The 23,489-nt window shown below is 51.9% G+C and overlaps 1 protein-coding gene across 3 annotated transcripts in view; it reads right to left on the reverse strand.

The window, feature by feature from the left end:
* The window catches only part of PPL (periplakin), a 49,962-nt gene that overhangs the window by 15,801 nt on the left and 10,672 nt on the right, over positions 1–23,489 (reverse strand). For all 3 annotated transcript variants that reach the window (XM_067012506.1, XM_059038757.2, XM_059038756.2), the window contains exons 3-9: positions 8,606–8,705; positions 3,979–4,133; positions 3,196–3,316; positions 2,476–2,601; positions 2,345–2,386; positions 1,078–1,239; positions 874–981 (exon numbers count right to left, since the gene is read on the reverse strand). In XM_067012506.1, coding sequence (XP_066868607.1) covers positions 874–981; positions 1,078–1,239; positions 2,345–2,386; positions 2,476–2,601; positions 3,196–3,316; positions 3,979–4,133; positions 8,606–8,705 — 814 coding nt within the window. The remainder of the gene's footprint in view (positions 1–873; positions 982–1,077; positions 1,240–2,344; positions 2,387–2,475; positions 2,602–3,195; positions 3,317–3,978; positions 4,134–8,605; positions 8,706–23,489) is intronic.

Below are 23,489 nucleotides of genomic sequence, written 5' to 3' on the forward strand. Positions count from 1 at the left end.
CAGGGTTCCAGACCAGGAAAGGATAGAGGAGGGGGTATCTGACCTCTGCGTGTGTGTGGCTCCCAGCCACCTCCCGCCCAGGGGTGGGAGGAGGAGTGAGGGGAACGTGTTGAGGCGCCAAGCAGGGCTGCTGTGTACGGGTGCTCAGGTTGTACACTGCACAAGGGACAAGTAGGGGCTGTGTCTGCCCAGACAAAGTGGTGCTTTTAAAAAAATCTCACAAAGGTACTCCCCAAATTCAGGTCCTCCAGAGCTCAGAATGTGACTTTATTTGGAAATAGGGTCTTTGCGGATGTAACTGGTTAAGGATCTCAAGATGAAATTATCCTGGATTTAGGGTGGGCCTGAAATTCAATGACTGGTGTCCTCATAAGAAGAGGAGATGACACACAGGTGAGAAGGCCATGTGAAGACACAGAGGCAGATACAGGAGTGATGCAGCTCCAAACCAAGGAATGCCAAGGATTGCCGGCAACTACCAGAAGCAAGGAGAGATGAGGAAGGATTCTCCCCTAGAGACCTCAGAGGAAACAAGCCTGCCAAAACCTTGATTTCGAATTTCTGGCCTTCAGAACTATGAGAGAATAACTTTCCTTTGTTTAAAGCCATCAAGTTTGTGGTCATTTGTTACAGCAGCAATAGGAAACTAATACGGGCACCACATGGGCTTCAGAAGTCCAGGGACTGAGGGCAGGGCATTGAGATAATGAGAGGACGCAGGGTCAGACAGAGCAAGAGGAGGCAGCAAAATGGAGAGACAGACAGATGGACACAGGACACCCACCTTGGGGCCTGCCTGAGTGTAGGTGGCCCAGAGCAGAGGCCACCCGGAGAGCAGCCTGGAGGAGGCGTCCCTTCCCGGGGCTCACGTACCTCAATGGAGTTCCTTCCGGGGTGCTTGGCGGCGAGCAGCTGGTCACCCTCGCTGTGCAGCTTGTTAATTCTCTCCTCTTTGGCCTCCAGGTTCCGGTTGATGAAATTCTGCAGCAGGGGCAGTGGAGGGGCTCATTGCCCAGCCAGGCAGCCCTGTGCTCCTTCCCAGCCCCCTGGCCCGCACCCCCAGAGCCCAGTGCCCACCTCGTACTGGCGCCGGCGGCTGGGGTAGTCGAGGTTGCAGTCACTCCAGTCGTACTGCATGCGGCTCTGGGCCTGCTGGTCCAGCCAGTACAGCTCATTGGTGCAGCGCCGCATGTAGTCCTGCAGCGAGCTCAGGTGCTGCTGCCGTGCCTGAGATGCCGCCTGTGGGCGGGCAAGGACAGGGCTGTGGCCCTGCCGGCAAGAGCCTCCCTCCACGCCTCCTGCTCCACTGCACTCCCTTGGATAGATAAGTCACCTGACTGCCCCACCCACCCCGAAACCCCTTCATTCGTTCAGCAAATGTTTTCTGAGAATCTACTAAGTGCTGGGCATGGCTCCAGGCCTTGCGGACACAGCAATGAGCAAAACAGACAAAACCCTCACAGAATTGACATGTTTGTGGAACGTTAGTTTACTCGTCTGCAAAATGGGAATAACGACAGCACTGATCTCATAGGGCACCAACCCTGGCATACAGTTGGTGCTCAATAAACATCAGCAGCTACACTTCCACTTTTTTCTTTAACATGTTATGGTGCTAGGGGGATCGTAGCAAACTACCACAGGGCAAGGAGGAGGGGAAGGAAGAGGGATGTCTGCGTTCTACTCTGCAAATGAGAACAGTAGTGAACACATGTGTGGGGCCCACCACGTGCCAGGACTGTGCTAAGGACTTCTCCAACATCAACTCATGCAATCCTCAAAGCATCCTATGAGCCAGGGACTGGAAGTGGCTGTTTTACAGATGAGGAAACTGAGGCTCCCAGAGGCTCAGCAGCTTGTGCTCAAGGTTTCCCCACCAAAAAGGGTGGAGGCAGCCCAGCTCCAGAGCCTCCTACCGGCTATACTATCACCGCCTCTGCATTCTCACGTCTGAGGCATCTGTAACATCCATAACAAGTGTCTGTAATGTCCACAACGTTTATGCATCATTTGTGCAGTTTTAAAAAGAAGACGTTCTTTAAAGGTTTTGAAAAAGGAAATAGAAAAACTTCCGTTTATTAAGCACGTGGCACTGTATCTGGAACACAGTAGGTGCTCAATAAAGAATTAAGAAGCAAATAGTAAGATGAACCATATCCATGGGGTCTCTTGGGGTTTTCCACGAGTACAGGGCAAACAGGGGCGCCTCTCAGGTAGGGGCTCGGGATACTGCCTCTTCCCACTTCATCCCCCTCCGTCCCGTTTGAAGTGTTTACTGCACATGCTTCTGTCCCCATGGCCCGGCTTCCCATCCCCTCCCATTCCGTTTCCGAGGGCGTCTCACCAGCAGTTTCTGGTACTTGGCCTGGAGTTCGCTGTTCTGCTCCTGAGGGTGGAGCCCACGGCATGGATTAGGGCGAGAGTGCAGGTGGGAGCCCCTCCTCCCCGGGGCCCCCTCCAGCCCTGTGCACATACCTTGCCCCCGTCCTTGGTCAGGTGGGGCCTGATGGCCTTGACTTCATTGTGGAAGATGTTGTGCTGCTCCACCTGGTGGTCCACCAGCGGCAGGTCCGACCCGAAGCTCTGGCTGCTCAGCTTGTCCTGGCCGGGTGGGTGGAGGGAAAACATGCATGGGGGTGGGCCAGGGACCCAGGACTCGCAAGCCACCCAGCACCCCATACCCCGGGAGCCTCAGCTCTCCTCCTCATGGTGCCGGCCAAGGAGTGAGTGAAGTGGCCCCGGAGGGATGCAGAGAGAGGCTGTCACATCCCATCTCATTTAATCTCACAGCGACCTCAGAGGCCCTCACGGTTACTGTTTCCATTTCACAGCTGGGGAAACAGAGGCTCGGCTGGGGGAGTCACTTGCTTGGGGTCACCCAGTGCCTGGGCTTCTCCATGGTGGAGATGGGCTGATGAGGGCACAGGAAGGGCAGTGACCGGCCAGAAATCTGGCCACTGACCCCAGCCTGCCAGGACTCCAACGAGCCCGGAAGGGTCCCAATCTCCACCACTTCTGCTGTGTGACCCTGAGCTAGGCACTGCACCTCTCTGAGCCTTGCTCATCTCATTGACACAAACATCAGGAAACACCAGGAACACAACTCCCTCCCTGGCAGGACTGTGGTGCCCGTTCAATGGTAGGGGTCCCCCTGGCCCACATACAGCCCCACCCCAGTTGAACCCCGAGCCATACCAGCTTTTCCTCCACCAGCGCCTCCCAGTTGACCTGTGGGTCCACCTCCTTCACTGCCAGGTTGTAGACCTGCTTGTGTTTCCTCCGGAGGCTGGTCACACGCTCCTTCAGCTGACAGATGCTGAGCGGGGAGAGTGGTCACCCTGGTTAGCGGGGCGGGTTGGCGGGTGCACTGCCTATGCCACGAGGGGGGGGCCTCCCATCCCAGCCCCTGGCCTCTGCTTTCTGCTCAGTGGCCTGGTAGGACAGGGTGACTGTGGCCTTGGGTCCAGGCAATCACTCCCACCCTGCTCCTGTCCACTTTCCTTCATTCTTCCTTCCCCTAGCAATGTTTCCTGAGAGCCCTACTGTGCGCCCAGAGCCACAGGAGGTTCCAGAAGAAACAGGCAGATCTGCTGCTCTCTGGAGCCCACCATCCAGCAGGGCTACAGGGTAGTGGGGGCCGTGACAGTGAGAGTGCTTTGTCCACATCTAAGCTGAGGCGAGAGCCAGGCGCTCGGGAAGCCAGCTGGGCATTAGGCAGGAGAGAATGTGTTCACAAGCTTGGAGGTCAGGGGACCGTGGTCACACTCTGACCAGGACAGGAGACACCAGTGCTCCGAGCCTCAGTTTCCCCAACTGCAAAGTGGGTTGTTGTGAGGATAACATAAAGTGTTTGGCTCGTGCTGGCATCCAGTTAACCCTCAACAAACCCCAGCTCGGGTTCCTGAATGCTGAGTGGCTGCAGCCGCCCTGCCCTGGCCCCGAGCAGGTCCCTCAGGACCCAAAGCGGAGGGGACCTACTCCTCGGCGATCATGTCCCCCTGGGGGTGCTTCATGTGCTTGGCGATGGCTGCGTCCGCCTCCAGCACATACAGCAGCTTCTCTGAGTCTGAAACCTTCTGCAGGGCTGAGTCCTGGTGCTCTGGCTGCTGGCCCTCCTGCAGCCGGGCCAGGTCCTGCGAGAGTCACAAGAAAGGGGCGGGGAGAGAGAGTGGGCAGGGACTCAGTGGGCACAGCTGGGAGGGACGGGAGGAGAGGGGAGAGCGATGGCCTCCTCCAGCCCTGCCCAGCCTCTGCTCAAGTGCCTGCTGTGGCCGGCTCAGGACACAGCTGTGCACAGAGACACGGCCCCGCCCAGCCCAGGGGAGAGGAAGACCCCCGGAAAGGCAAGTCACAGATAAACCTCACAAAGGTGACTGAAAGTTCCTACAAGTTGGTGTTTACCAAGGAAACACAGCAGAGGTGGAACATGGGGGACCTGCTTGAGCTCTGGGGGTCAGTGAGGCCCCTCCGAGGTGGTGACACAGGCTAAGGAGAAAGGAAGAAAGGGAAGAGTGTTCTAGGTAGAGGGAACAGTCTGTGCAAAGGTCCTGTGGGAGGAAAGGATGGCTGTGATTGAGGCTGGAAGGAGGGATGGGGGAGGAAGTGGGAGATGGGGTCCCACCTATCCTTAAAGGCAATTCCTCCAGGGGCTCTGCAGGGAACAGGGTACAAGCTGGGAGCACAGTCAGGGCTTGTGACAGGGCCCAGGTGAGAGCCGAGGGTGGCCCACGCTCGGGTGTCACCAGTGAAATGGCAAGAATGAACAAAGTGGGTGGGCATCTGGGAGGTACAATCGATAAGTCGCTGATGAGTCCAGGGTCTCTGCTTATTTAGGGAAGAACAATGAATGGGCAGTGGGTACAGCAGGTTTCTAAACACAGCCCATTAATCCACTTAGTGGACTTTCAGGGAGCATGGCTGGGCACTGTGCCAAGCCCGGCGGGACCCCAGGCCCAGGGGGGATGAGTCAGAGACTGGACTGGGGGTCACATGGGGGAACTCGCGAGGCCAGTCCCCTCCCCTCGCTGGGTCTCAGCATCCCCATCTCTGCAATGGGAGTAAGAGAAACCCCTGCTTCAGAAGAGGCATCCAAGTGACCCAAGGACTCTCCCTCGGCAGCGAGAAGGTGGGAGCACAGACGCGGGCTTGTCAGGGACGAGCCTCGAAACCATGCAAGTGGGAGGAGCTGGACACGGAAGGCCACGCTGCACGGGACTGATTTATGGGAACTGCCCCGAGTCAGCTAATCCACAGGCAGAAAGCAGATGAGTGGTTGCCAAGGGCTGGATGGGAGTGGGAATCTGCAGGCAATGGACACAGGAGATCTTACGAAGGGATAATAAAGTTCTGAAAGCAACCTATAGAAATGACTGCACCACTTGGTGATGTTACTAGAAATCATTGCACTGTACGTTTAAAGGGGGTGCATTTTTCTGATCTGTACAACATGCCTCAATAAAGATATTAAAAAAGAAAAAGGAAGAAATGGCAAAAGGAAAAAGCAGTGAACAGAAGTGATGTGGTGCCTGGTACAGTGTCAAACGACTCAACTTCCTCTCGGAGGAAGAGAAGGTATCCAGCCCGTTCTTCCAGGTCTTTCCTGGGCCGGGAGGGCTGAGCAGCAAGTGGGCCCGGTGCCCTGGGGGTGAGGTCCACGTGGCAGAAGTCCAATGGGTCTGGCGAGTTAAAAAGTTGCAACAAAATGTCATGGTTCTTGGCTTGGGTGGAATTTTATCAGCTCCACCATCACCAGCTGATCTGAAGCTCTGCTGGGCAGTTATAGTGTCAAAGATTAATTTTGCAAAAGGAGGAAGTAAATTAATCATTTCCTAATCCACACAGATGCAGGTGCTGTGTGGGAACGCAAGCCCTCTCCAGCCGAGACAAGAAAGAACATCTAGTGGAGAGATGCCATGTGGGTGTTCGACAGTCAACAGTTGGACAAGACTGATCAATGGGAACAGAGGTCAGCACAGTGGTTACCTCTGGGGGATATTGATTGGGAAGGTCCGTTGGGACCTTTCGGGAAATGTCCTCTATCTTGATCTGAGTAATGGTTTCATGAGTACCTACTGATGCAAAAACTCACAAGGGTGAGCTCTTAAAATTTGGACACTTTCCATAGACAAGTTTTTTAAAGTAAAAAAAAAAAAAAATCATAGGGACTGACATATCTTGTAAATGACACACAGTGATGGACAGATGAGGGATAAAGCAAATCCAGGAGATGTGGTGAGGCTATGGATGTTCTCCAATTCTTCCAACTTTTCTGGTGTTTAAAAATTGGGATAGACACAAAAGGTCACATACTGTATGATTCTGTTTATATGAAATATCCAGAATAAGTATATCCAAAGGGGCAGAAAGCAGATTAGTGGTTCTCAGGGGCTGTGGGGAGGGGCATGGGGAGTGACTGCTGACGGGCATGGAGTTTCCCTTTGGGGCGATGAAAGTGCCTTGGAACCAGATAGAGGCAGTGGTCACACAACATCGTAAATGTGCAAAATGCCACAGAACTGTACTCTTTAAGTGGTTAATTTTATCTTATGTGAATCTCACTTCCATAAAAAAATAGGAAAGTTCAAGAGAACGTTTGGGTAGTAAAATTAATAATGATGTTTTCTTCCAAAAAAAGGAAGGAAGGAAGGAAGAGAAAAGACAGAAAGATTAGCCCATGCAGTCTTCAAAGTGTGGTTTCTTTTCTTAAGTTTGTTCATTTGAATGAAAAGAAAATAGTTCAAAATTATCTCCCTAAAACATCCTTGTTACTTTGAGTCATTACTCTAAGCAAATACAATGAGAGAGCTGGATGCTATTCACACACACGCACACACACAAGAAAAGGTCACAGATACACCAGAAGGTTAATGGATGATCATTCTCTCTGGTGGTGGAATTATACGCCATCTTAATTTGCTTCGTTATACTTGTTTATCAGTCCTGAAATGTTTGTAACGAACACATATTACTTTTATTAGGAGGAAAAAAGGACACACTCCAAAAAGCTGTTTTCATTTAGGAAAGCACACGCCACCATGGCAGTCACAAGAGAGGGGACAAAAAAATTGCCAAAGGGGCCGGGTACCAGGGCAAGGGCATGGCCAGAGGGAAGGATGCTGGCAGGGCAGGCTGAGGCCGGAAAGAAAGGTGGGAGGCGGAGGCAGAAAAGGAATGAGAGAGGGGAGGGGGGACCCTGGGGGAGGGGGGCCCCTCTTGCCTTTCCTGCCCCACTCTCCCCATGCCCCCACTTCTCACTCCCCCAGCCCAGCCCTGTCCCTCAGGTCTCAGGGGGACTGGCCCTCAGGTGGGTGGATCCCTTGGCTCTCAGAGGAGTGGCAGCCATGTCTGGGCCTGGGGACAGCAGTGGGGCCGGCCGGACCTTGACCCCTCTCATGACCTGTCCACCCTCAGCCACCCACTCCTCTGGACCTGACTCTTAGTCATGCTTGGAATGGAGATGAAATACAGACACCCAGTTAAATTCAAATTTCAGATAAACAGTGGATAATTTTATAATATTATTATATCCCAAGTAGTGCATGGGATATACTTATACAAAAAAAAATTGTGTTCTAAAATCCAAACTTAACTGGATACCCTATATATATATATATTTTAACATCTTTATTGGAGTATAACTGTTTTACAATGGTGTGTTAGTTTCTGCTTTACCTATATTTTTATTTGCTAAATCTGGCAACCCCACCTGTGGGATGCCTCTGGGGTCAGCTCTGTCACTGACATAGTCTGCCCTGGCCCTCTCTGAACATCAGTTTCTCCAGCTACAAAAAAATGTATAAACTCAACCGCACTGGGCTGTGGAGGGTTCAGAGAGGAGGTGGTCATCTTAGCAGCTCATAGGAGTGAGCACGGCTCCGGTGTGGCCCACTGTGCAGGATCCCCAGGACAACCTTTGGGCTCAGGTCGTTTGTTATCCCCATGTTACAGGAGAGGAAACTGAGGCACAGAGAGGGAAAGTGCTCTGCCCAGCCTGCATCTGAGTGGTGGCAATGGTAGGAGAAGTAAGGATGATGATGTTGATAATAATAGTGAGCCCTGCACTGCAGCTGCATAATCTCATCGAATCTTTACAGCAGCCCGGCAGGTGGGGACAATCGCTCTTATCCTTTCAGAGGGAATCGCATGAACAGAGAGGTAAGGTGACTTGCTCCAGGTCACACAGTAAGTGGCAAAGCTGGGATCCTAACCAGAGCCTGGATCCTGAGTCTGTGGTTCTCCTCCAGATGGGGCCCATAAGCTGTAGCAATTTAGTACCCGGGGTGGAGGAGCTGGTATTACCAGCAATAATGACGTTCCTCTTCAGTGCATCTCCACCTGGGCACTTTGACATTTGCAGCTGGATCATTCTGTGTAGGGGGCCATTCTGTGCACTGCAGGGTGTATAGCAGCATCCCTGGACTCCACCACTAGATACCCACCCACTGCACTCTCCAAGTTGTCATGGCTAAAAATGACTCCAGATGTGACCACATGTCCCCTGGGGGCAGAATCACGCCCAGGTGAGAACCACGGGGTCACACAAGCCCCTGGTCCTGAGCAGGGCTGGTGGCACAGGGGGCACCGGGGTGGGAGATGGGGAACTCACGCTCTGCAGCTTGGCCTCCGTGCTCACGATGTTCCTCTCCACCTGGTCGGCATTCTTCTGCAGCTGCTCAATCAGCTCTGACAGCTCCTTGTTAGAGACACTGCAGGCAGAAGAAGGGAGGTAGGTGAGGGCCAGAGGGGAAGGGCCGGGTCCCCACCAGCAGCCAGCCTCCCAGGCTGTCCCCAGTCCCAGGCTCGGAGCAGGAGATGTCCAGTGAGCCTCAGATGGAACTTGGCTGTCCCCCCAGGGCAACGTCACTAAAAGCACAGAAAAGAGGCAGCACCTGGCAGGGACTCAGCCCTCGCTCTGGCCATCACTCTAACGCTTCTGTTTTACCATGTTGGCAGGGCACACTTACCCTTTTTTTTTTTTTTTTTTTTTTTTTTGCGATACGCGGGCCTCGCACTGTTGTGGCCTCTCCCGTTGCGGAGCACAGGCTCCGGACGCGTAGGCTCAGCGGCCACGGTTCACGGGCCCAGCCGCTCCGCGGCATGTGGGATCTTCCCGGACCAGGGCACGAACCCGTGTCCCCTGCATCGGCAGGCGGATTCTCAACCACTGCGCCACCAGGGAAGCCCCACACTTACCCTTTTTAACCACATTTTTTACTGAGATGTAAAATTCACCCTTTTAAAGTGTATAATTCAGTGGTTTTTAGTGTATTCACAAGGTTGTATAACCATCATCACTATGTAATTCCAGAATGTTTACATCACCCCCAAAAAGAAACCCCGCATCCTTTAGTACTCACTCCTCACCATCCCGCCCTACAGCCCCTGGCAACCACGAATCCACTTTCTGTCTCTATGGATTTGCCTATTCTGGACATTTCATAGAAATGGAATCATACAATACGAGCGAGGCCTTTCATGTCTAACTTCTTTCACTTAACAATATTTTTGAGGGTCATCCATGTTATAGCATGTGTCAGTGCTTCATTCCTTTTTATGGCTGCACAATACTCCACAGCTTGAATATCCCACATTTTATATATCCAGTCATCCACTGATAGACATTTGGGTTGTTTCCACCTTTTGGTCACTATGGATCAGGCTGCTATGAACATTCGGGTACAAGTTTTTGTGTAAGCAGCATTATTAAATACCTGATACTTTTAATCTACTCACTCTTTATATTTAAATAAAGTTACTAAAAAAGGGAACTTGCGGGCTTCCCTGGTGGCGCAGTGGTTGAGAATCCGCCTGCTGATGCAGGGGACACGGGCTCGTGCCCCGGTCCGGGAAGATCCCACATGCCGCTGAGCGGCTGGGCCCGTGAGCCATGGCCGCTGAGCCTGCGCGTCCGGAGCCTGTGCTCCGCAACGGGAGAGGCCACAACAGTGAGAGGCCCGCGTATCGAAAAAAAAAAAATGGAACTTGCTCTTCCCATTGCAAACATAAAACCAGAAGTCCTTGCCATCAATGGAGGTAACCACAAAAATAAATTCCATGGAAATAAAAGGATGGCATTAAGTTCTAGCTGGACACTTGGCCACCTGCACAAGTTGAAACTGAGCCTTGCCCTCACCTGCTTAAAAGCAGAACTTGGCACATACTGCAGCCAAGTTAGAGCTGTGCTGGCACCAGGCTGAGACCTCCTGGGTGTTTCAGAGCATCTGAGAGAGACCTGAAATCAGAACGGCTTTCTCACTTGGTGTTTCTGTGTTTCCTCCTGTCACATCTGTCTGCCCCCCGAAATCACACCACAGACCACTCTGGCAAACACTACTGTGGGAGTGAAGATCTTGGCTTTGGACTCAGATGTGGGTTCTCACTGTGCGACTTGGCCAAGCTGCTGTCCCTCTCTGTGCCAATGCTTCCCGCTGTCAGATGGACCTTTCCCAGTGGGGTGTTAGGGATGGGAGTGAGGTTATGCAGGCAAAGAGCTGGGTGCCCAATAAATCTCACAAAGGTTCAAAGGTTCATGATTATGATCATTAAGGAGCCTTACTGATCCAGCTCTGACTTTGTTTTCTTTAAACAAAGGAAGAAACAAAGACCAGAGAGGGAAAGCAACTTGGTTAATGTCACACAGCCAGCCAGCCAGCAAGCCAGCAACGGTCAAGATTAGTACTTAGTCTTCTAATCTCCATCAAAGACCTTTTATACTGGCTCCACAGTGGGGCCTGAGAAGCTAAGCACCCAGAAGCATCATTCTGCCCACACTTAAGCCCTTACTATGTGCCAGGCCCAATAATGCACACAGGCACAGCCACCCCCAGACTGGGAGGAAATCAGCATTTATAGAAATAGTCACGAGACTGAGGCAGGCATGACCAGGCAAGACTCCTGACCAGCTTGGTAGGAATGGGGGTTGTCAGTGAAGGCTTCCTAGAGGAGGTGGTGGTGGTGGCTGGGTTCTGAAGGATGAAGAGGAGTTGGGGTTTGTGGGCAGAAGGCTCCAATGAAGAGAGGCCATAAAAGAGACAGGTCCTGGGTGTGTCCCTTGGGGTGGGCCAGGGCAGGGCTCCTGACCATCAAGCAGAGCGGGCAGCCAGCTCTTCAGAGTGGAATTCCTCAAATCAAGGCCTGGGACCCACCTATTGTGGCATGAAACATTCAGATTCCCAGGCACTAACCCAGAGCCTCTGAATCTGGATCTCCAGAGCTGGACCCAGGAAGCTGTATTATTATTGCTACTGTTTTTACAGGTTCCCCAGGGGACCCTGATACCTTCCAGGGTTTGAGGTCCAACACCGCAGGTACTGCTACCTGCGGGGGAAGCTGGAGGGGGGTGGAAACAGGCATACAACCAGAAGCTGTGAGTCTGTCCAACCATGACCCAAACCTTGCCTGAGGGCCTGCTCTGTGCCAGGTCTGGACACACAGGAACTAGGGGGAAGAGGGGAGGGTTTTAGGGAATAAGACCCAGGCCACACCCTCTGAAAAGTCAACTGAGGAGGCAGCCTTTCCCAAAGTGGGGCCCCAGGAACCCCAGTCCTGTAAATCACTCCTGGAATGAAGGCTTTGTCAGTCTAGGCAGTTAGGAAAACTCAACTCCTCAATAAGTTCAAGAGCCAGTAAAGGCTCTGAGAAGTCCTGCAGTGGAGAAAGCTGGTATTCAGTGGAGCATCCAGGAAGGCTCAGAAGAGGGGACTGTGGGTGGAGGATCTGGGTAAGGAGGGATAAGGCTTCCAGGTCATGGGCTGACCCCCACTGCCCCCCACCCTGGCTGGGCGGAGCACATGGGGAATGCGAGCACTTGTGCCCTCAGCCCTACCCCAGCCACTGACCCCAGCCTGGCCTCAGCACTCAGACGTGTTGTCTCAACCCAATATTTAACCCATGACAGTTGGGGCCACCACTGGGAACCTGCAGTGTAGGTTAGGTGGGAGCCTCATCCTTGTCAGGTCCAACGCAGCTCCACCTCAGGGCATGGGGCCAGCTCTCAACCAGACCCTTCACTGGCTGGGGCAGGTTCGAGGAAAGTGCCTCCTGGACCCCACCCTGGCCAGCCCATTACTCCAGCTGAAGCCCAGCACTGGAAGGGGACACAGGGTGGGGGGGGGAGGACAGAGAACCCCAGGGCCCTGGTGCTCCTGGTAGAGAACAAAGGACAGCTCAGTGGGAGCTGTGGTCAGACAGGCATGGGTTCCAAGTCCTGTTGGACCACTTACTGCTTGGACCATCCCAGGTAAGCACCTTACCCTCGAGGAGCCTCAGTCTCTCCATCTGTTGACTGGGGTTGACCACAGAGTCACCATGGTAACTGGGCACTTAGTGCACACGCTTCACCAGACATCAGACACGTTCACAGGCACTGCCTGGATAGTATCCTCACCCTAAGCCCCTGGGGGAGTTTTGTGTGCCCCTTTACAGGTGAGGAAACCAGCAATTTTACTTGATAGATATCAAGAGAAATGAAAACATAGGTCCACACAAAAACTTGTACACAAATGTTCATAGCAGCACTATTTACAATAGGCAGAAAGTGGAAATAACACAAATGTTCAACTAATGAATAGATAAATGAAACGCAGAATATCCAGACAATGGAATACAGCTCAGCCAAAAAAGAAATGAAACGCTAATACAGGCTACGGTATGGAGAAACCTGGCAACCATTAGGCTAAGTGAAAGAAGCCAGATACAAACAGTCACAAAAGATCCACTTATATGAAATGTCTAGAATAGCAAGATTCCTAGAAGCAGAAAGTAGATTAGTAGTCGCGAGGGGCTGGGATGGGGAAGAAGAAGGGGAGCAAGTGCTAAAGGGTGTGGGTTTCTTTTTAAGGTGATGAAATGTTCTAAAATTGATTATGGTGATAGTTGTATAATTCTGTGAATATACTCACAACGGCTGAATTGTACATTTTAAATGAGTGAATTATATGATATGTGAGTTATATCTCAATAAAGCTGTTATCGAAAACATTGGAAGCGCCATTTGTAAGTGATAGGGGTTTGTTTCTTCTTCCCTCACCACCTCGAGTGGTCCCTGCCTTTTTATCCTGTTTTCCATGGAGGCTGGGCCAGCTCCGGGTTATGCCCAGCTGCCTGGAAGATTCTAGTCAAACACTCACAGAGGGATGACCATGTGCCCGGTTGGTGCTAAGCAAATCACATACAGATGAGCTCATTAATCCTACCACCCCCTGAAGTAGCACTGTTCTGAGTGCACAGAGCCATTAGATAACTTGACCACAGTCTCACTGCCAGAAAGCAGGGTGGAGCTGGGATTCCAAACCAGGCCTCTGGAGAACAGTCTCAGCACTTTTGCCTTTTGGGTTTGGAGTCCTGAATGAGTGGCCCCAAAGGGTCCTGCATTCCTCCTGCCATCTAGCTGGCCATGGGAACAAATGTGTGTCCCCTTGAGAGCTGCAGAGCCCCACACCAGGAGTACAGGAATGTGGGCGGGTTGGGAACCCGCAGGGAGGGGGTGCAGATCCCAAGAGGGCTGGGAACTGGCTGGGCCGGTCCAGCTTTTCATCTGTGTAATGAGCCACACTAAGGCAGCCAGACGTGGCACCAGGGTGCTGTCAGCCCGACTGATGGAGGCCCAGATACAGCCCTTCCCTAGCAACCTCTTCTGAGTCTGGTCCCACCCATGGAGATGAAAAATCTCCTGGCTGAGCCAGGAAAGCCGAGGTGCCCCCACCTACCCAGAGAAGGGAAGGGACCAGGGAAGCGGCTCTGAGTGACAGGCTGAGAGAGGGACATGCCCACCCTCCTTCCACTTACTCAGAAGTTTAACATGGACACAGGTGCTGCGGGCAGTGACCATGGGCACTGGTAGTTGCATCCGAAGTCATCCGGCCCCACCTGCTCATTACATATGTGAGCAAACTGAGGCCCTCAGAAGCGAATGCGCCCGCCCAAGATCACATGGTGGGCAGCCAGTGTCCTTAGTCAGACAGGGTTCAAATCCATTTGTGTAACCTTGGAGGAGCTACTTTACATTTCTGGGCCTCGGTTTTATCATCTGTCAAATGGGCGAGATACATCCTATCTAGGTAAGTGAGGTGGGCAGGGAGGGTCAGGGTCACTTCTGGAAACACCAGAATCTCAAGCTTCAAAGACCACTTTGGGGTTCAAGGACTGAGCTGGAGGTTGGCAGCAGCCTCTGGGGGCCCATAAGGGCCCATAAGATTAGACATTCATGTAAGCTCACGAGTGGAGTGTCACTGGTTTTACCAGTGCCTAAAACAGTGCCTGGCACACAGGAGACACTCAACAAATACTTATGCTGTACAGCAGAAACTAACAACATGGTAAATCAACTACATTCCAATAAAAATTAAAAAAACAAAACCAAAAACAAATATCCATTCTAATCACCTAGTGCAAGGGCCCCATAAATGGTGACAAAGACTATTCATGAAACACCTATTCATTGCACTTTTACTCCCTGCAGGGCTTGCCATTCAAATGAGACTGAGCCCTTACATTGCTCCCTGATCTGTGCATGGGGCTCTGCCTGTGGACCCCCTTTCTCTTCTGGGAACCCCTTCTTGCCAGTGGCGCCTGGTCCTGTAAAATAGGTTCCTTCCAAAAAAAAAACAGTAACTTGGGGGCTTCCCTGGTGGTGCAGTGGTTAAGAATCCACCTGCCAATGCAGGGGACACGGGTTCAATCCCTGGTCTGGGAAGATCCCACGTGCCACGGAGCAACTAAGCCCGTGCACCACAACTACTGAGACTGCGCTCTAGAGCCCGTGTGCCACACCTACTGAAGCCCGCGTGCCTAGAGCCCGTGCTCTGCAATGAAGAAAAGCCACCGCAATGAGAAGCCCGCGCACCGCAACGAAGAGTAGCCCCCGCTCGCCGCAACTAGAGAAAGCCTGCAAGCAGCAATGAAGACCCAACACAGCCATAAATAAATAAATAAATAAAAATTTTAAAAAAGAAGTAAATGTTAAAAAAAATTCTTATAAAAAAATAAAAAACAGTAACTTCACAGCACTGGGGACAGCAAGGTGAACAATGCCAGGGAGAAGGTGCGTCTACATGGAGGACACGGCACTCTCTTGGAATCCTCCTCAGTAACGCACAACCTCCATGTCATCGCTGGGAGCCAGCAGACAAACGCAAATTGAGGGATGGTCTACAAAACACCTGACCAGACCTCTTCAAAAGTATCAAGGTCACAAAAGACCAGACTAAGGGTTAGATGACAGACCTGACGACTAAATGCAACCTGGGGTCCTGGAACAGAAAGAGGGCATCGGGGGGAACTGGGGAGACAGAACAAAGTTCATAGCTCAGTTTTCTAAAGAAAGGTTCCTTCTAGATTTCCAGGTTTTCCAGCAAAATCCTATAGGAACGGATGCTTCTGGGTGATGGTGTGTCCAGGATGCCCACCTGGACAGGTAGGGCAGTAGGTGCTGTGGCCTGACACCTGATCTGGTAAAAGCTGACAGGGACCCAAAGACTAGGCTGTCCCCAGAAACAGCCCTCTCAGCCCAGCCCAGGCTGCAGTCAGGGGATGCGAGTGGGTCTCACAAGCCAGGTGTATGGTCACACCCAGCAGACTCGGGCTGTTTCTCCAGCGAACCTGCCCTTGTTTTCTTTTCCAGGGCTGAGGAAGTTGGAGTCTGGCGAGGGTCCAGGAGGGTCGAGGTCCCATCTAAGGCACGACAAGGGGCCCCATTTACTTGGCCTGGTCTGCGTATGAGACTCCTGGCAAGAGGAGGGAAAACGGGGTGCAGGCCACCCGGCGGGGGGGCTGCCTCAGAGCCCCGGGGTGGGTTTGAGGACACTCGGGGACAAACAATTGCTTTCTGGGCCTGAGCCCACAGGCACCAGCCTGGAACAGACGTCTCTTTGTATCTCAGGATGTACTCTGAGTGTTGGAGCTGTGGGGAGATGGCCTGGGAGCCTCAAGTGGCATCGGGTACGCTCACTCTGTCACCAGGAGTTAGAAACTCAATAACCACAGCCCGACCTGCTTTGCGGGTGGCCACTCACAGCCCAGGAGGTCAGCTGCAGAGTGGGGAGCTGGGGCTGGAACCCAGTCCTGTGATGTCCAGGGGGCAGCCCAGGACAGCCTGTGGTCTGGTCAGCGGGCCAGCAGGGATGCCAACTAGAGAAGTGAGGACAGAGGTGGCACTCCAGGTCACCTAGACTCTGTAGATGCTCCACATGGAGCAGAAAGAAAGAGAACACCGGCGTCTCAGAGGACCCTCAGCCCCACCCACTACTAGTCACTTCTTCTTGCTATAGTTTGTGTGGGGAGCCCCTGGTCCTTTCCTACGATATAGCTGCACTGCAGTATAACCTGGTGGTTAAGCACCCAGACCAATGGCAGGCAGCCTAGATTCAGATCCTGACTCAGTCCTTGTTAAGCTGTCGGTTACTTAGCCTTTCTGAGCCTCAGGTTCCCCATCTGCCACTGGGGGTCATGGCAGTCCACACCCCTCAGGGCTGGGGTGGTTAACTGAGAGAGCAGATAGAGGACTCCCCTAGTGGCAGAGTGGTTAAGAATCTGCCTGCCAATGCAGGGGACACGCGTTCAAGTCCTGGTCTGAGAAGATCCCACGTGCTGTGGAGCAACTAAGCCTGTGCTGAGCCTGCGCTCTAGAGCCCGTGAGACACAACTACTGAGTGAGCCTGCATGCCACAACTACTGAAGCCCATGCGCCTAGAGCCCGAGCTCCGCAACAAGAGAAGCCACCGCAATGAGAAGACCGCGTACTGCAATGAGAAGCCCGCACACCGCAACGAAGAGTAGCCCCTGTTCGCCACAACTAGAGAAAGTCTGCGTGTAGCAATGAAGACCCAACACGGCCAAAAATAAATAAATAAATAAATACATTTATTAAAAAAGAAAAAGAGAGAGGGAGAGAGAGGGGATACAAAGTGCTGCCTCGGGGGGAGCCTGGGGTTCTCTGCTTTCACCCGGAGTCACCATCCAGGGATTTGGGCTCCTTTTAAGGAGCAGATAAAGGCCAGCAGCTAAGTTTCCATGTGAGAACCCACGGGCACGGAGAGCTAAAAAAAGACCCCGGGCCGCCCACACCATCCACACTGATCCTTGTGCAAAGCCCAGATGCACGCACTCTGCTTCCACCTTGTGGATGTCACCTCGCCTGGGCGTGGAGAATTCACAAGTCACCTCAATATTTGGAAATGTCTCCTCCAACTCCTGCAGGGAGAGGCCACGCACGTATACGGGTAATGAGGCTGCAAGGAGGACGCGGCTCCCAGGCCCAGTCTGGCTGAACCACCTTGGGTTTGGACTAAGGATCAGGTCACTAGGTTTGGGGATTTGAGAGGTTCAGGGTGTTTCTACCATGAGTTTTGCTGCTCTGAGAACTCTCCCCTGTCTGCACCTGGGAAACCACAGGACGGAATGGTGGGGAGGCCTCATCTACCAGGTCGTTTAAGCAGAACCCCAAGAACCACCCCAGATCCCTGCCTCTCCCTGCCTTGCTTCCACCTAGGAACAGAGCCCTGTGCTTCCATCCTCTCTCGGGCCCTAAGGTCTTCACCTTCATCAAGAGCATCACCTCTCACCTGGACCAATGCAATAGCCACCCCCAACCATCTCCTTGCACCCTGACTCTCGCTGCCCCCAGCCAGCTTCAGCACATTTATCAGAGATCTTTCAATGATTCAACCAGATCTCACCATTGTCTGGCCTCAAACTTGCCAATGCTCCCAAACACTCTCAGAAGAGAGCTCACTCTCCTGCCCAGGACCTGCCTCTCCCGCCCCAACCTTTGTTGCCTTTAGCTCTCCCTCTCCTGGTCACCCTGCACCAACAGGCCCATTCCTCTCCATCCTTTCTGCAGGGAGGGAAACTGAGTCAGCCTGGACCAGAGAAAGAACGTAGACTGAGTTTGGGCTCGAGCAGGTTCATTAGTCTCTCTGTGCCTCAGTTTTCTCATCTGCAAAATGGGTATAAGAATCAGCCCCACCCAGAGGGTTGAGACAATTCAAGGAGATGATCCTTGTAAAGCACTCTGGACCTTGGACATGGCTGTCACACCACGAAGGCTCAGGTGTGTTTCACCTGCCTACCCTTAATTTCCTTGTCCGCACAATGAGGTTATTACATCTACTGACCGGGTAGCAAACAGAAGCGGGTAGGGTCAGCACTATGTCACTTTGCTTTCAAGGCCATCACTGCCCAATAAAAACAGAGTATGAGTATATTTGTAGTTAAGTCTTCCTAGTAGCCACATGAAAAACATAAAAAGAAACAGGTGAACTTAACTTTTATACACTATTTTATTTAACCACGTATAGCTAAAATGTTATTTTGACAGTTAGTGAATAGAACATTATTAGTGAGATAGTTTACATTCTTTTTTTCATAGTAAGTTCCTCAGTGTCTGGCATGTGGTATACACTTGCAGGACATCTCAGTTTGTTCTAAGCACATCTCATGTGGCTGGTGGTTAACAAACAGGACAGCAAAGTTCTGGGTGGTTCTGAGGCCTCTGGACCACTTTGCTCTAAGCCCATAGTGACTGCAGCCCATCAGTTCTGCCATAATGAAGCTGATAGATGCTCAGAGCATCTACCCACTTCACTTAGTGCCTGGTACCTAGGGACATGTAATAAAAGGTCATTTCCTGCCACTCTCCCACCAGACCCACACAGGCTGGCCAGACACCTGCCCAAGGCCAGGTCTCATCTATGGGTCTCTGGCTGCCTGACTTCAAAACAATCCAGGGCTCCCAGCTGTGCCCATCAGAGCATGGCGCCTGGTTGTGCAGTGCCAGGGCACACAGACCACAGCCCCACACCCTTTCCCAGGCCACCGGAGCTGTAGCATCCTTGCCCATGGCCATGGGGCAGAGCCAGGGGCACGTGGCCTGCTCCAGCCATCCCTCCCTCCAGACTGAGAGAACGGCCTCTTTCCTGACCTGCCACTCCAGGGAACAGCTCACACCCCAGACACCAGGGAGAGGCCACAGCTCTGCCGTAATCCCCACCCCAGCTGTCACTGTGCCCCGTCGGTCACAGCCCAACTTGCTTTCTCTTTCCGGGTGTCGAGATGGGAACTGGCAGGTTAAGAGTGTGTCTGATGGGGACGGCCCTTCCTCCCTGGCCAGGGCCACCTCACCTTCCAGGCCTGAGTCAGTCCCCATGTTCTGGCCCTTGATCATGTCCATGGTTCCTCCCTTTTGGGGTTAATTCTGTTTCTGTAGGTGCCAGTGGGGAGGATCAGTCTTGGAATGCCTGGAATGCACAGGAGCCCACACCTCTCCCAGGAACCAGCCTCCCCAGCCTCGCCCCTCCTAGAGCCCAGAGAAGGGGTCTGGCCTCCTACTGGCCATGTAGGCAGGCTGCCTCCAGGGCCAGCCAGGCCCTAAGCAGCTCCCAGGCAACCACCAAGCTCATCTTGGGGGCTAGGTGGCTCCCAGCCTCCACCTCCTTTAAAAACCGCCTGGCTGAGAGAGCAAAGGCTATCACTCCAGGACACCTGCCCTGACCCTGCCACAAAGGCACACACAGTAGGTGCAAGAAATGATTGCTGAATACGAACAACCAAACACTGATAGGACTCACTAGGTGCCCATCACCCACTCAGCCCTTTCCTGCAACATCTGCTGAAATCTCACAGCCCTGGGAGAAGGGTACCCTTATAGTAATTGGGGCACTTTTCTTAATTCTGTGTATTAGGTTATAAACTTTTGGACAATAAGGATTTACTCCTCTCTTGGTTTGGCCCTTCTGTAGCCTTCAATTCCAGGCCTTGCACAGGGTTGGGGCTCAATAAATAGGTGTTGAATTGAGCAGATATTTTATAGCATGGAAACAATTCTTATCTCTCCATTTTCCAGATGAAGATAATTGAGGCTCAGAGGGGTTAAGAAACCTGCCCAAGGTCACACAGTTGAAAAGTGGTAACACCAAGATTTGAACAGGTGCCAGAGCCACCTCCTCAGAACATGGGGGATATCGATACTATTCCACGAACAAAGTAACGGGAGATATTGGGGAGGCGGGACAAAGCAGCAAGGCGTGCACCACCCAGGGGAGGCATGGTGATTTACATCTTGTTGGCATCTTTATCAGTATAATTAAACCCAGTGGTTGAGTAACAAGCAGTGGTGGTAGCTGAGGGTGAGTCATTCTCCTAAGATGTCACCACAAGGGGCTCCCAGCCTGTCCCTCTGAACGGGCCATTGAGGGGAGGAAATGGTATGAAGAAACCCCTCCCTGGGCTACACCTTCCCACAGCGCTGACACACGGTCCCACTTTGATGCTAACAACCCATCATCAAGGTTGGTACTATTATTACTTGCAGTGTAGATAAAGAAACTGAGCCTGGGGAGGAAGGGAGAATTGCCTAGGGCCAGAAGGTCAGCGTCTACGTTGGTGACTGCTGTCACCCACCCCAGTTTTCCAGATTGTCAATATTTCTAGATATTCAGTAATTGCTGAATAAATTTTCACCTCCAGCCCCCAAACCTTGTCCTCTCTCTGCCCCTCTTACAGGACCTGGGGATAGGCCCTTCTCCATTACCAAGTCGTGCCACAACTACTGAAGCCTGTGTGCCTAGAGCCCATGTTCTGCAACAAGAGAAGCCACTGCAATGAGAAGCTCATTCACCGTAACGAAGAGTAGACCCCACTCACTGCAACTAGAGAAAAACCTGTACGCAGCAACAAAGACCCAATGCAGCCAAAAATAAATAAATAAATATATATATAAAATGTTTGCTCAATTCAACACCTATTTATTGAGCCCCAAGCCTATGCAAGGCCTGGAATTAAGGGCTACGAAAGAGCCTCCACCAAAATATAAATAAGTCCTTACTGTCCAGAAGTTTATGGTCTAATAGGCAGGATTAAGAAAAGCACCCCAATAACTGTAATTCCAAAGATTCAGATTGCCTGGGTCAGGGTATTTTCATCCATTCTGCCCCATTTAGGCCTTGTATCCTAACTTAATTGTGAAAATACAACTCAGTCCAATAAAATGCAGGGAAAGAGCAAGAAGGAAACAAAGAGATAGCATGATAATAGGAAATACAGAATAATATGGCAGGAGTAGGTCCAAACACATCATTCATTACAATAAATGTGCATGAGTTTAATTCACCTGCTAAAAGATAAGATTCTCAGGTGAGAACAGGAAAACAAAACAAAAACAAGCCAGCTCTATGCCATTTAACAAGGCACGTACCTAAAACAAAATAACACAGGAAGGTTGAGAATAAAAGAATAGAGTGCGACAGACTAGGCAACTGCTGCTTTAGCTCTTTTAAAGGAAGAGCAAGGTGCATATAACTCTATGAACAAGTTATATTGCCGATATACTTAAGGCAATCAGTGAAAACATGGGGTTTGATGGCTGCACATCAAAAGACTGAAGTCTGGGCCCTGCCTCACTGATTCTGACTTAATTGGTCTGCAACAGGACCTGGGCATCACCTTCAAAGCTCAGATGATTCTAACGTGCAGGCAGGGCTGGGAACAAGGGAATGAACCACGGTCTTGTGTTACAGGGTTAGGGGAGCAGATTGAGGAAGAATCCCCAGGTCTCTGCAGGAAGGAAGTCTTGTAGAAATCAATACCCAGGAAGCACCCAACAAATACCAGATTGACTGGTCAACTGACTGATAGGCTCCCTACTAGAAACTTCCATGGTAATTAGCTGGGTGTGGAGGAATTTACTGCCTATTAATCCTGGGGAAGTAGGTTCTAAAGTGAGAGGGCTGCTGGTGTAGTAACTCCGGCTCCATTTCATGGCTCAATCTGTTTCTGCCCAGGGAAGACCTCCCCAAAAGCGTGTGCTTTTGGGCTCTCAGTACAGACACACACACAGAAGTTCAAGCCACTTTGGGTAACACCAAGGTGTGTCTTGGAGATTTTTGCAAGGTTTAATTGGGGCTCAAGCCAATCTCAACACTCCCGGTTGTTACGACGTCATTCCGGGTTTGAGACCAGTGGACAAGGAGTACTGGCCTTGGTTTATGAAGCACCTACTATGTGCCTGATGCTTCACACATGTCACCTCCAGTTCTCTCCATTATCCTACACGCCTCTGATTTGCAGATTCAAAACAGACCTCCCACCACTGCTTACTGAGCACCTGCTGTGTGCTAGGCATTGTTCCAGGGATGTGGCAGTGAACACACAGCCTGCAAAGCCCCTGCCTTCATGAAGCCCAGAGTGGGGCAGGAATGTGGCCAGCAGCACAGCTGACAAGAGGCACAGCTGGACCTGGAAGTCAGGTCTGCATCTCCCAAACCCAGGCTCTTTCTATTCTATCCACCAGGCCCTCCATCCCTGCCTTTAGCTTCAGCTTCCCTCTCAGTAACATGGGGCTTTTGTTGCCCAGTTTATAGTTGAGAAGAGTCAAGCTCCTTATCCGGAGCAGCAGGACTGCAGCCCTCTCTGTTCTTGGTGACATAAACTCAGAATCCTTCCTCAACCTTCAACTAGAACCAAAAAGTCTCCATGCCCAGGATGGAGAAGTGAAAACCTTAAAAGCCATGAGTCTGAAATCTGAGCCCAGGCTGCTGGCGCAGCAAAGAATTCTGCACATGACTGTTTTCCTGCAGCTGCTCAGCCTTCCAGGGTCAGCAGGCCTTGATGGGGTGGAGCTACTGGCCAGTGAGCAGCCCATTGTGCATTTATCATATAAGACCTGACAAAACCTCTGCCCAGGAAAGAATGGGTTGGTGAGCAGCTGGGACACCCTACCAGCCAGCTCGCCTGCTCCCAGCTCATAGCAGCTGAGACTCTGAAACTCTGAGCCTCACCTGGAAAAGAGAGATGAGGGTAGTATTATCTAAGAAAGACAATACAATCATAATTTAGGGATGTTGTTCCAAGCTAGGACTCAACCTCAGAGGTTGTCATGTGTTCACACCTTTCCCAGTTCCCATCCTGTTGTCCCCTCCCCCACTTCTGAGACTCTCCCTTTGTGTCTCTCCATCCAGAACCCTCTGCCTTGCCCTCCATTTTTTAAAAAGATAAATAAGTAAATTTATTTATTTATTTAATTTTTGGCTGTGTTGGGTCTTCGCTGCTGCACATGGTTTTTCTCTAGCTGTGGTGACGAGGGGCCACTCTTTGTTGCGGTTCATGGGCTTCTCATTGCGGTGGCTTCTCTTGTTGTGGAGCATGGGCTCTAGGTGCACAGGCTTCAGTAGTTGTGGCACGTGGGCTCAGTAGTTGTGGCACACCGGCTGTAGAGCACAGGCTCAGTAGTTGTGGTGCACGGGCTTAGTTGCTCCGCGGCATATGGGATCTTCCCGGACCAGGGCTCGAACCCATGTCCCCTGCATTGGCAGGCGGATTCTTAACCACTGCGCCAAGGAAGCCCTTGCAGCCTGTTTATGGAGCACACAGAAGATGGGAGATGGGACAGGGGACTCTCTGCTCAAGCCCTCCCATGCAGGAAAGGGAAGGGCTCCACCTGCCTGGAGGCAGGAAGGGGCACCTGGGGCCTCCCTCCCCAGGCTCAGGAGGATGGAAGA

This window comes from Kogia breviceps, chromosome 14, assembly GCF_026419965.1.
Source record: "Kogia breviceps isolate mKogBre1 chromosome 14, mKogBre1 haplotype 1, whole genome shotgun sequence".
NCBI lineage: Eukaryota > Metazoa > Chordata > Mammalia > Artiodactyla > Physeteridae > Kogia > Kogia breviceps.